At 34.7% G+C, this 13,703-nt stretch overlaps 1 protein-coding gene across 11 annotated transcripts in view; it reads right to left on the reverse strand.

Annotated features, from left to right (window-relative positions):
- Positions 1 to 994: 994 nt before the first annotated feature.
- Positions 995 to 13,703, reverse strand: part of LOC117336838 (coiled-coil domain-containing protein 154-like) — a 64,702-nt gene continuing 51,993 nt past the window's right edge. For 7 of the 11 annotated variants that reach the window (XM_033897532.1, XM_033897554.1, XM_033897513.1 and 4 more), the window contains one exon: positions 9,493 to 9,668. Coding sequence is in view for 4 of the 11 variants with exons in the window: in XM_033897565.1 (XP_033753456.1) it covers positions 2,147 to 2,405 (259 nt within the window). In the remaining 7 variants the exon portion in view is untranslated. Of the gene's footprint in view, positions 2,406 to 6,270; positions 9,669 to 13,428; positions 13,452 to 13,703 lie in introns of those variants that run through there. The other 4 variants (XM_033897590.1, XM_033897584.1, XM_033897565.1 and 1 more) reach the window with 4 other exon arrangements.

Consider the following 13,703-nt stretch of genomic DNA (forward strand, 5'->3'; position numbering starts at 1 on the left):
CCAATCTCGAAAGGGAATGTTCATGACCATTAACTAACTGCTAGCAAAACTCCTCTACAGATCGTGTAGTCGAGTGGCATAGTGGCTATCGCGCTCGTCTTTCTACTAGCCGTGAAAAGACATGAGGTTATCTGCCAAACCCCCTTGGGCATTCGCTGAGTACCTCTCTTTCCTAACAATTCAGGAGCCAATGCGCGCTTTCATTAAGGTAGTCTGGTCCCTTGACTCTAGAATATCAAAATTATAAATAAGATTGAGCTTATGACTTTGGTCCCCTAGGATATATCAGATTCTAGATCCTAACTAGGAGCAGATAATCTAGCATTAGAATTTAGTTTTACAATTCTTAAAAAAAACACTTGGGTCTGGTGGCCAATCTACCATTAACGCTGACAAGAGTTATTTTAGAAAAAAAAAACCTTAGTTGTTGCTTAAATAAGGTTATTTACCGAGTGTTTTTTTTTTTATTACAAAAGAAACCATTAATGAAGATTTAATCTGAAAATCCTGTCATACCTTCGTTAATGATAAAAATATTCTTTGTCTGAATTTTATCCTCTACCTTTTAACTGCTATAAACCGACTATATGGAAAAAAGCTAATCGTTTTAAAGATTTAGTTAGATGTTGCTTAAAAAAATGCAAATGCATTGATTCTTTTTTTTCCAAATATATGTTTAACCTGTGGATTCTATTCAGTAGGTTCCTAACGCCTGTAGTCATACTTGTAGGTAGTTTATCATTTATCAGATACTTTACAAAAATCTGACAAAAATCTGACAATGCTCCACTCAAGGACGCAAGATTCAACCATTTTTTATACCTGTCAAAGATCCAGGCTAGCTTACTTTATAACACTCTACCTTACTTGCCTTATATCAACTTGCCATATAAACATACCAGAGTTTACCTTATAATCCTCATAAACAATATTTTACCGCTGGCTGAGCTACTTCAGCCTTTATCCAAACCTTGTTTAAGTCAGAGTTTAAATCAGAGATTTGGTTATTCATTTTTTTAAATCATGTACAACCCTGACCTATTTAGGATGTCACTTGAAAAGTATAGTACAATTGTACCAAAAGTATTGTACGTAAAATGCCGTGTCCGAAGTGACCAGAAAAGAAAAACCTCCGCTTTGACCGGTTAAGAAACAGTGAAAACAATAATGGACTTGAAATAGCATAACAAAGAACAATTTGAATAATAAGCATTGTATTCAAACAAATTACAATAATCTAATATTCACTTTTTTGTTTAAGGACTTAATTAGTTATTCCATTTGGCACAATTGTCTCTTATCTCCATTACCATTCCAGGTTGTGCTTTTGCAAATAAATGTGAAGGCAGCGTTAAGCACATTATGAATATCCCTTATAGCGACTAGATTATTCTAAAAAGCATAGGAACCAAACCGTTCCTCTACCTATATCTTACAAACATTCTTAGTAATCGTCAATCAAATAACAGTCGTATTGTAACATCGCATGAGCATTATAAAAACACATGAAAAAGATCTTTTGGTCATTCTTAATCCATCATTTATCAAAATGTTTCTATCAAAACATTTTCTTTTCATTTCTATGCAAGACACATTCGTGCTTTTGTTATGATAAATTTGATAAGAAAAGAAGTAGAAAAACGACGATGATAATCATTTGGTCGTAGTGCATTTGCTCTAATATCGATGAGAACAAACTACCACTTTCTTGGCCTACATCCGTTTGCTTTCATACGACTCTGAAATTAACAGCACAGACACAAATTGCTCTTCAGTTTCTTTTCAGACAGGTGATTCGTTAGCTTTGAATACACACAATTTGCTTGCCAACTCGAGCACAAATGTAACCCTGCATGAACTTGATTAATCTGTAATAAATTATATTGAAATGTTTTATCGTCAGCCATCTTGTCACTTTCGTGTTACGTCATCGGTCCTCCAACCATTCAGTATCGTATGGTTTCACGTGACCCATCTGTCCATCCCTCAGTATCTCGTTGTGTTACGTCACAGGTCCTCCCACCATTCATTATCGTATGGTTTCACGTCACCCATCTGTCCATACCTTAGTATCGCGTTGTGTTACGTCACCGGTCCTTCCACCATTCAGCATCATGTGACTTCACGTCACCCATCTGGCCACCCCTCAGTATCTCGTTGTGTTATGACGCCGTCCCCTGCTAAACGTGTGAAGCTCGTCTACTGATTCGTCACTGGACGGTGTAGGCATGCGTCTCTGCTTTTCTTGTTCGCGTTTCTTTCGTTCACGTTTATCAAACGACCCTGTATTCCAGACGTCGCCCTGGCCACGTGCACCATGACCTTGGCCGCCATTCCTGCCCTGCCCACCTCCACCACGTTGATGCGGGTAGTTATCCTTGTCACTTGGCTTTGAATACCGACGACTGTAAGCGAAAATAACATGAACAAATTACGTCATTGGTTATAAGATTCTGTACAATGTTAGAACAAGAAACATGGGATATCTCTTGTCCTCATTTTATATTTCTAGTGTTCACGGAGTCAAGGAATCCAGACGGACCGATGGTGCTTTTAGTAATTTTATCATAGAGAAGTGTCTATGGGAAAATAACCCTTAGCATCTGCTTTCACATCAAGTGCTATATTTAATCTCTAGTATAGCGATATGAAATGTAAGCGACAATGTCAATGAATTAGGAGTAATTTAGGTCTCCTCATATTAAAAATAGTTTTCAACCAGACTGTTTTCACGAAAAATATGCTAAACCTCAAGGTACCTTAAATCTACCCTTTTAACCAATCATGAGTACGTCTAATTTCCATTGTAACGTAAAACTTGGGAGTTCTCTCATTTCGTTTCGTTTCTCCTCACTCTCCCCCATATCTGATACATTACGACATTTGGGTTTCTCTTTTGTCGTATTGTTGTTCGAATGCTCCGTTATCAAGGCAAGACATTTCAGATTCGGCAAGCGTATTGTCAACAATTTAGAGACACAATGGTTTATATGACAGGGTAATTTTAGAGTATTTTATTGCATCACAGTAAACAGGATGATTTCAAATGAAACTAACAACTGCTACATGACAGGGCTATTTAAGGGTGAAACTTTCATAAGATAGGACTGTTTCAGTGGTAACTGATGTATAACAGAGGCAATTTAGGGAAAACTTACATGATAGAACTGTTGCAGTGGTTACACAGCTACAATTCAATACTTTTTATGATAAACCTGTCATATGACAGCAGTGTTTCAATGGAATACCGCTACATGACAGGGCTGTTTCATGTTTCAAAAACCGTCACATGAAAGTTTTTTTTTTTTTTTTGATAAACCTTTCACATAATAGAAATATAGAAAACCGCTGCGTGACCGGGCTTCTTTAGGGAAAGCTCCTAGACGATAGGATTATGTCTAGTAAAAACAGGAGATCCCAGAGGAATCTTAACATCCATCATTGAATGGTATGCATTGGTCCTATGATAGACTGATAATTTCTATGTTTTTACATCTTCCCGCTCAATCATCTGATAATAAAAACAGTGAGCGGGAGATCACATAGATATACTTAACACCCTTTTCATCAATGAAACAAAATGGGTTCATGAGATATGTGAAACAGCTTTTTAATCAGTGGTCAGGTGCGCCTGCCGGCCATTAATGTTTTACGATCAGTTTCAAATTGCAATATGCATAACTAGGGACCACAGGGAGTATTCATGTGAAATTTGAGAAATGGCTGTAACAAGGATTGTCTATATACGGACGGACAGCGGACGACGGACCACAGAAGAGCGATTTGAACATCCAATCATCTGATGATGGTGGGCTACAACACAGATACATGGCATGACTATTTCAGAGAGAACTTCCACATGACAAACAATAAACTTGTTATATGAAAATTTCAGAGAACAAGGTTATATGACAGTGGTACTAGACGATGCAATGGGAAATGCTAGAACCATTGGAGAGACACTCTGGTGTTAGAGAAAGCAACTGGCCCAACACCGCTGCGCAACTCTCCAACAGGTAAATCCATACATATTCCGATAAGCAGTATATAAAATAGGTTTACGTTAGCACCAAGGCCAAAACGCAATTCAGAGCGAGTACAAAGGGATTTGTGGAGTAATAGAAAATACCACATTTCTGAATTAACCACATCTTATAGACGTATATCACCCATTTGTTATTACTCGGATCTGCAGCAGCTCTTAGATGTTAGCATTACATAAACACTGACATTTACAGGAACCTCTGTTAAAGCATTTCTCTTACTTTAACACTCCTGAATGTAATGTTTTAGTCTTTCGTGTAACAGACTTCACCCTTGTTGAATCTATTGGAGTTCGGGGTAATTCCGTGATTCCTATAAATATGGGAGTCTGCGTTGGACTTGATATCAGATCAAAGGAACTGAACAATATTAAAAGTTAAAGCAGAATGTTACTTGAATTTTGGTAATTTATGTAAACGAGTTATCACCAATGCATATAATCCACCATTATTTTTTGCTCGCCAACAAATTGTATCACACTTTTCAAAATAACTTCTGTCTTGGTTGTTTACCCTATAATACAGACGAAGTTTGCTAATACAGACGAAGTTTGCTGATATGGATTTGTTTTCTTGAGAAACTAGGCTAAATTTAACTTCTTGATGGACAACGTCGGAAAAATCAAAGTACTGGAGTACTGCGTATTTATCAAGTATAACCTCTGACCTCGATATATAAAAGGGTTTTGTTAAAATAAGTTTGAATGAGTATACTTGTGATAAATTCCAAATTAAGCATTAGCAACGGCCTCTGTATGTGATAAAGTCCAAATTTAGCATAAGTAACGGCCTCTGTATGTGATAAATTCCAAATTTAGCATTAGCAACGGCCTCTGTATGTGATAAAGTCCAAATTTAGCATAAGTAACGGCCTCTGTATGTGATAAATTCCAAATTTAGCATAAGTAACGGCCTCTGTATGTGATAAAGTCCAAATTTAGTATTAGTAACGGCCCCAGTATTATTGAGCTATACATTTTTTCACGATCAACATAATATTAAAATCCCTGCCGTCCCAAAATGCGCTATATGACTGAAATGCATGTTTTGGATCTGGAAAGGGCTGAAGGCAATGACATATGCCTCATGCAATTGTTTTTCTAATAAATTCAAAATACTTAGCTGTACTTGACTCTTGTTAAGTCGCTCAAAAATGCTGCAAAATGCTGTGTCCCAAAGTATAAACACTTTACATCACTCAGAGAAAAACAAGCCCCCCCCCCCATTAAGTATATTTTGACTCCTAATTATAAAACCGTCATTCGTTAAATTGCTAAGATAACAGTTGTTTTGTTGATTGAGAAAAGTTTTAAACATTATAGTGCTGTAAACTAACTGTATGTGGACACTTGTCATATCCTGGCTTAAATGGGGAGGTCTTATTAAAGAGTTTTATTTATGATCGCAGAATGAGATTATTGAATGTTAATGGGAAGGGGTTATTACAGGGTTGATAAATACCACTATTGAACGTTTCCTGGTTAAAATACCTTAATGCTGCGGCTGTAGCATATTGTTTTATCCTCTGTGTGTCACACTTGTATGTGACCTACATAATCGCCAGCTATTCTACCCGTGTAAACCTTAGTGGCCAAGTTGAAGTCCAAAGCCTTGTTCGCTTAACGATGTGCAACATTTTAAATAAGGGGAAAAAGAAGACTTACATCAAAATAATTGAAATAAAAAAAAGCAGTACGTATTGCATTTCGAAATACATACATGAAAACAAGAACTATAAAAGTATTTGCATAGTTTAAAAGGAGGTCCCCAAAAGATTGTTGAACTGTGCGTATGGTTACATAGAAATAAAGAAATAGTAATCAACGTCTGAATGCAATATGGAAACATGTTACGATAATTCACGATTAAAAAAGCAGCTTCAGAAACGAACAGATTCGACATTTAGTAATCTAATAGACATACTGATAAAATGGGGACTACATCGCACCGCGCACTGACGCAATCCTCGAGTTTCTTTTCCCTTCTATCGAGCGCGCTCGACGCCAATGGGGAGTCGAATGAAATCTGGCCCCCAAATAACTAGCTTGGTATCGCATAAGCCGCTTCATTGCGACGAAACAATTCAAACGAGTATATAGTGTGTACCTTACATAGCTTAAAGAAACAGACTTTATACCCCGTTTATGATTCTCGCATACAGTAACCAAATATAGAATTTTGATTGTGTCGAAACGTAATTCTGCTTGAAAACAATAAGAAACAACAATTTGTATCTAACTGTTTTATTGAAATATATCAATATACTGTATCCTTATTCTAAGGAATTAGAACAGGAATTTGATCTTGGGTTTTAGTTTTTCTTCTTCAACTAAAGTATGCACCTACTGATGATAATATAAGACGATTTGAATGGACGAGACATAATAAAAGGACAAATATGCATACAACATTTCATCATCTTGCAAAAATTACAAAAATATATCATGAGTTCAAAAAGGATAAATTAGACCTCAGCAGATCGCAGAAGGGCAGAGTCGAGCACAACAGTTGTTATACAGCATTAGATTAACACCGGGAACTGATGCCCAAACATCTACATGTAACTCTCCACGTGCCTGAACCCCCAAAACTGCTATCCAGACATCTCAATCACTCAATCAATCTATGCGGGTGTATCTAAGAACATTTCACACAGAAATCTAGTTCACTGCTGGGCACGAGTCTTTCCCTACGGAACCGACACCCACACATCTGAATCTTAGACTGGCCACCCGACCCTAAGTTTTTTTGTTAAGAATTGCCACGAAAAAAATACTAGATTAACTGCCCCTAGTTTGAAATTTAGGATCAGACATATCCTAGGGACCAAAATCATAAAGCTCAATTTTGTTTATAATTTCAATACAGGGGGCCAGTAGAATCTGAATCTCTACCCACATGTCTTTAAACCAGAATCTTGCACCCAGATATCTGAATATCTACCCCACGTGTCTTTAACCAAGAATCGACACCAAAACATCTGAATCTCTACTTCATGTAACTTTAATCCAGCAACTTACATCCAGATATCTGAAACGGTTGTACTCTTTTTTTTTAAACCAGAAACTGATATCCAAACGTCTAAATATCTACTCCGCCTGTCTTACCCGGAAACTGATACTCGACCATCTATAACTATATTCATGCAAAATGCAACGCAGCAATAATGTATGCATAAAAGATGTTGCTAATCAGAGGTTATTTGCATACCGCTTAAACACATGAACTTTAAAGTAACTTTTTAGAAACCATTGTCATTACAGGACCTTTAATATCACTAGCATTAATGGAAGACCAGGGGTGCAAATCGCATTTCATTGTAATATTCATGTTTGCATGAATGGTGTTTTCCTTGAATGACCTAGATGACATCATACATTATCCTTTCTATCGGATATTGATAATCTGTCAGAAGCAACACTTAATAAGTACCTGAGTTGTATTACACAACAAATTGACATATTTTTTTTTACTTTAACTAGCTTGTAAGTAAGACACAACACATTATAGCAATGATTTTGTTCTTTTTACAGATTCATATAACACAGAACGCTTGGACAGACATGCTCGTTTCTCCAAGCCATTAAAAGGCAGGTAATTCGCTAAATCATTCCTATGTAAGTATTTGATTTATTTAATATTATACTTAAAAATATTTACATATAACATATTAAAATTTTATATTAACAAATGACAATGATATGTAATAATGGGAAATAATGCATTAGGTTCCAGACATAGGTAAGCGTTATTTCAGTCATTCAGCATACAGAATGGCATCATTTTCAAAAAGTTCTAGTTGAAATTAGCCAACCAAAAGAAAATCTTCCTAAAGGGTTATCCCAATTTGCATGTTATTTCATTTTCATACATTTTGACATTAACTTCACAAAAAGTTGTTAAAGACCAAAACTTGTTAAGTGACTTTGCCGCCTATTGGATGTTAATATATTTATATATGCTGGATGATGAGATTTAATTTCTCCGTGTATGATTATACTCTCTTAAACTTTCAGAAACATACATACATACATACTCTCTGACCACACCACAAACATTCGTCAACATTGACACCATTATCCACTTTCTCTATGGCTTCGCCAGGTCTGAGCCATTGACACATACACAATGGAAGTCAGACATGGTTTATCAAATATCACAATATAGCTTTGGTTAAAACATGATATAGAAAATAATCACAGCTAAAAAAACAAACAAAAACATGTTGGACGGAGTAAATACAGATCTACAACTAAACATAACAAATTATTTCTACAGCCGAAAACCTACTTGTGTAATATAATATAGGTGTTTCGCTACAATTAACAACTTAAACTATTGGTGTGAGTGAGCCAAGAGACTCAAACAAAGACACAAAAGGTCAAAAGTAACAGTAATGTACATCTATGAAAAGAAAAGAAAAGTTAAAGAAAAATACCCGATTTACATTTTACAAACAGCTGATTCAAAATAAATTTAAGGGAAATTATTTCTATTGAAGTATTCCCTTTTTAAACAAACATTAGAGTGTTAATTTCCAGTGAGAGACTAACAAATGAGTGAAATTCAAAAAAAATGCTTGATGAATATATAAATGGAATTAGGAATAATCAAGGGACTAACGCTCAATATTACAGCAATTAATACAATTATATTTGGGATATCAATTAGGCCCAGTGTTGACAATAATCAGTGTGAAGAATAAAGAGGTATATTCTCCGTTTCAATTTCAAGATGAATGTAAAAACAGTATAAACTTCCCGCAGTAATCAGCACTTTAAATCTTGGTGAATTGTAAGGATATAATTATTTGTAATTTCAATCTGTCTGAACGTTTACAATAATCTGAAAGCTTGAGAAAAGGGGGCAAGGACTAGATTTCAAGGAGTATGTAATTTGGATAATAATAAATCTACAGTGATAATAATTTAAGAAAATTGGTATAATGCTACTGACCCCTAATTCCCATCAAATATCAACATCGCAAATAAACAATGATTTAATGTGCGATCAACTTATTATATAAGGAAAATATTAAGTTTGAAAAAAAATGTAACACATCGATTAGAATCATAAATACTACACTACTCTGAAATACTAATTCTCCTGGTATGACGTCAGAGTATTTGAGCACTAAATATGCTAATTATTAGTACTTAGTATAAGATATCCTGCATCTGATATACATAACACCATTCCCTGAAAATTCCTCTTTTGCAAGGAATTCTACAGAGTGTGATGCGGTAATAAAGTAACACGAAATCGAACATAGTTACCAATTCGGTAACAAAATTTCATGTAATCGAAAGTTCCCCAAAAGAGGAAAGCATGGATTTAGACCAATATCACCATATGTCATATATTTTAGTTAAATATTGCTGGTGTTTTGAATCAAAACTTCACTGAGACGGACTTTGTCAGGAGAATATGAGAACTATCTCCCCAAAGTCTGCGATAACAAGGGAACTATATTTTCATGAGGTTGTCTCCCCTGTATTTGACCTCTCTGACGAGTTGGAAGAAGGTCTTGGATTCTCAGGACGATATATCCCAAGACTAGAGTTCTTTTTCCTAGCACGTATTTGCCACAAGAGGTACATCCATTTTGCTTTCCAAACAGACCATCTGCCAACAAAAGATAATTAAAAATGCACACATGAAAACATCTACAAATTAATATCTACCAATATCTACAAATACACACAAATGATAAAAATCTATAAATCAAAGTTCCTAATTACTTTTTAACATTTTAAATGTTTCCGATTCTTTTCAACAATAATTTATTGCTACACTGTAATAAAGGTATATCATCATCTTTATTAAGTTCATTGATATTCGTACGATCTACTGTCAATATAAGTAAAATCAATCATCAATATATTTCATACAAGAATTATATCTCTCAAATGTTTAATTTGAAAAACTGAATTATCAATAATGATATTAATCAAAGTGTATATCTAAGTTATATGGTCATATATAGTCCTTGTTATTGATTACATGTTAATTTTTCTCTCATTGCTACAGTCTCAGTTTTGTAATCAACCTGCACGCTTATAAATATAGCCTGAAAAATTTGGTCAAATATTTATCTTTACAATCACAGCTTTATATATATATAACGATTTACATACAGCGTTAGACACACAGATGTTAAACCTAATCTGAGACTGTTTTCAAATATGATTATTTAAGCAACAAAAGTTTCTCACGTTAAATATTGTTGTTATGGATTAATAACAAATATATCATTCATGATTTAATAAACACCAGAATTAAGACAATGATTTTATTTTAAATAAAAGTGAATAAATAGTGGCAATATGTATGTGAAATAAGTGAAAATCCTATAGAAATTCAAGTATTACTCTACAAAACAAGAAGCAACAGACATTCACAAGAAAAGAAATAGCATATATATACACGACATGTAGGAGCATGTTGTTACATGTGTAATCAAACTCGGCTATCACGTTTACAAAATTTTTTTTTTCATTATTGATTTTAGAGAACAAAAGATTGCATAAAATTGAAACAGAAAGAGTGAATGGAAAACCAGTGGAAACAGGAAATAGATATTCAATCCAATCAACTTCGCCTAGCGATAACAAATAGATTATGATTAGCACTTGTCGTTAGATGTTAGATCATCCGCAATATGTGTGCAACTTTTGCACTTTTCTGCACAGCAGGGAATCGTGCTTAATGAAATCGCTTCTCCTGAATGAGTTGATTGGACATAGAACAACATGTTACATTTAATAAATTTGTTTGTGACACACATGCATGTTTGTTGGTGATAGTCATCCTACAGGTGGGCGTGGCAAGTCCAGCGTTCTACAGATTTACTCAGTAACAATAGTAAATGTACATGACCATAACAAATGACAAGTTTTCAAATCAAAATATTTGTTTCTTTTATATTTTGCAACAATTTCTCGTTGCATTCGGGGTAGTTTGATTTTCCATAATATCCGGTATTAGCCAAGTTTTAAATATTGAAAAAAAACTTAATCAGCAAATATAATTCTGGACAAATTTTGTTACATGTACCCAAAACCATAAAAAATTAGTTTATTTGGTTACAAAATAAACAATACACAAATGTTTTTTTTCATAACCAGATTATTGCCTTATATCATACAACCATTATATTATATTGCCACAAATATGTCCAAGAAGAATTTTTTTGTCTTGTCATATATATGTTATGGCCATCGATCATGCCTACATCAACTTATTGTGATATCAGCAAACTGAAAAAGGAAACTCTATAAAATCAACATGTCTAATTTGAACAAATAATAGAGTAAGAAATCTGAAAGTGAAAGTAAATAAATAAATTCAGGGCAACATAAATGAGTGATTTCTAAAAATCAAACCAAATCTTAACACGACACAATCTCTCTTCTCTCTCCACTTGTACTGTTTGCATACAATGTAGACATGATATGGAGAAGAGTCATACCATATATATATATAGCTTTTGTGGCCTTTTTAAACCAATATTATCCTTCGGCAATTATATCATATACCCAGTGTATCAAATAGTGTTTCTGTCAACGCGAAAGCCTCTTGGAAACTTTATACTACCCTTGACACATCTATACCCGCAATCTGTCTAAACAAAGACGGACACAAAGAAGACCAATAATCACAATATAGATCATGTATACATCACTGTACATAACGAACACAATATCATATAGAGACTAATATCACAACATGCATAGATGACATTAACCATTGGATACCTATTATAAATCATTATGCATCTAGTCATGGCTGATGGTATATTACATTAAAAGACAATGGATGGTTTAGTACCACAACTATCAATTACCTGAAACATGCCGCAATATACAAAAGGCCTGTAGTATAATTACTTTGAAATGTAGTCGTTCATAACGCTAATATAACACAGTAAAATTGATGTGTTGCTGCTATAACCATTGCGGTGCTATTATTTTCAATTTTTTTGCCAACCTTGGTTTCGTCGTCCTCTATGGTATTTGCTTTATTTCTACCGACATTGGTTTTGAAGAATCCCTTTTCAGTTAATACCAACCTTAGTTCACCCTGCACTTTATTGCTTTTAAAGATTTACCAGCCTTCGATTCATTATGCACTTTCTACCAGCCCTTTGTATTACAGTGACTTTACATGCTATTCTGTTGTAATACCAACTTTCGCTGAAGATTACTACTGCTTTCTTATATGTACTAACATTATAGTTCCACTGTCCACTTGTTTCACGTTACACTTTTCTATTGCTATAAAATTTCTACGAGACTTGGTTTCCTGTACGAAAACCAAGCTATCGATTTCTTATTTCTACTTGCCTTAAATTCGCTGTGCTGGTTGCTATTTTTTTTCTACTGGCCTTGATTTCCCTGTATGTTTTGCTATAATTTTCTGCCGGTGTTGATTTCCCTGTATGTTTTGCTATAATTTTCTGCCGGTGTTGATTTCCCTGTATGTTTTGCTATAATTTTCTGCCGGTGTTGATTTCCCTGTATGTTTTGCTATTATTATCTGCCGGTGTTGATTTCCCTGTATGTTTTGCTATTATTTTCTGCCGGCCTAGATTTCCCTGTATGTTTTGCTATTATTTTCTGCCGGTGTTGATTTCCCTGTATGTTTTGCTATTATTATCTGCCGGTGTTGATTTCCCTGTATGTTTTGCTATTATTTTCAGCCGGCCTAGATTTCCCTGTATGTTTTGCTATAATTTTCTGCCGGTGTTGATTTCCCTGTATGTTTTGTTATTATTTTCTGCCGACCTAGATTCCCCTGTATGTTTTGCTATTATTTTCTGCCGGCCTAGATTTCCCTGTATGTTTTGTTATTATTTTCTGCCGGCCTAGATTTCCCTGTATGTTTTGCTATTATTTTCTGCCGGCCTAGTTTTCCCTGTATGTTTTGCTATTATTTTCTGCTGGCCTAGATTTCCCTGTATGTTTTGCTATAATTTTCTGCCGGTGTTGATTTCCCTGTATGTTTTTACTATTATTTTCTGTCGGCCTAGATTTCCCTGTATGTTTTGCTATTATTTTCTGCCGGCCTAGATTCCCCTGTATGTTTGCTATTATTTTCTGCCGGCCTAGATTTCCCTGTATGTTTTGCTATTATTTCCTAACGTCTACTAGCCTTAAATAGGATCTACCACTAACAGGCTTTGTTCCACAATCAATTTTGCTACCGTAATCTATTTTACAAGGGTTGGTTCAGCCGCGCCCTTTATTCTTGCCCTCCGATACCATTTTGTGTGTTAATACATTGACAACATCAAGTCATGCACATAATTAAGGTAGTGAGACTGTACAACAGCGGTGACACATATTTACAGTACAATACTCAGACGCCATCTAGTGGTTCATACCTGTATAAACTCGTTAACTATCACTTCAATAGAAATAAAGGACACAAATTAATTAAACAAATAATCATTACAAGCCTTTCGTCAGCAGCAATCTACAGCCGACATAGTTAAATCACATGGTTATCAAAATTATTTCTACATAACAATGGATGGCACTTTCCATCTCAAGAAAACCTGTCTAGTAAGACCAACAAAAAGCCATAATTGTACCCACAAGTTAACTTATATACAAATTAGAATTGTATAAAACATACACTTTCAGGCATATTTCGATG

Source organism: Pecten maximus, chromosome 1, assembly GCF_902652985.1.
Source record: "Pecten maximus chromosome 1, xPecMax1.1, whole genome shotgun sequence".
NCBI classification, from domain to species: domain Eukaryota; kingdom Metazoa; phylum Mollusca; class Bivalvia; order Pectinida; family Pectinidae; genus Pecten; species Pecten maximus.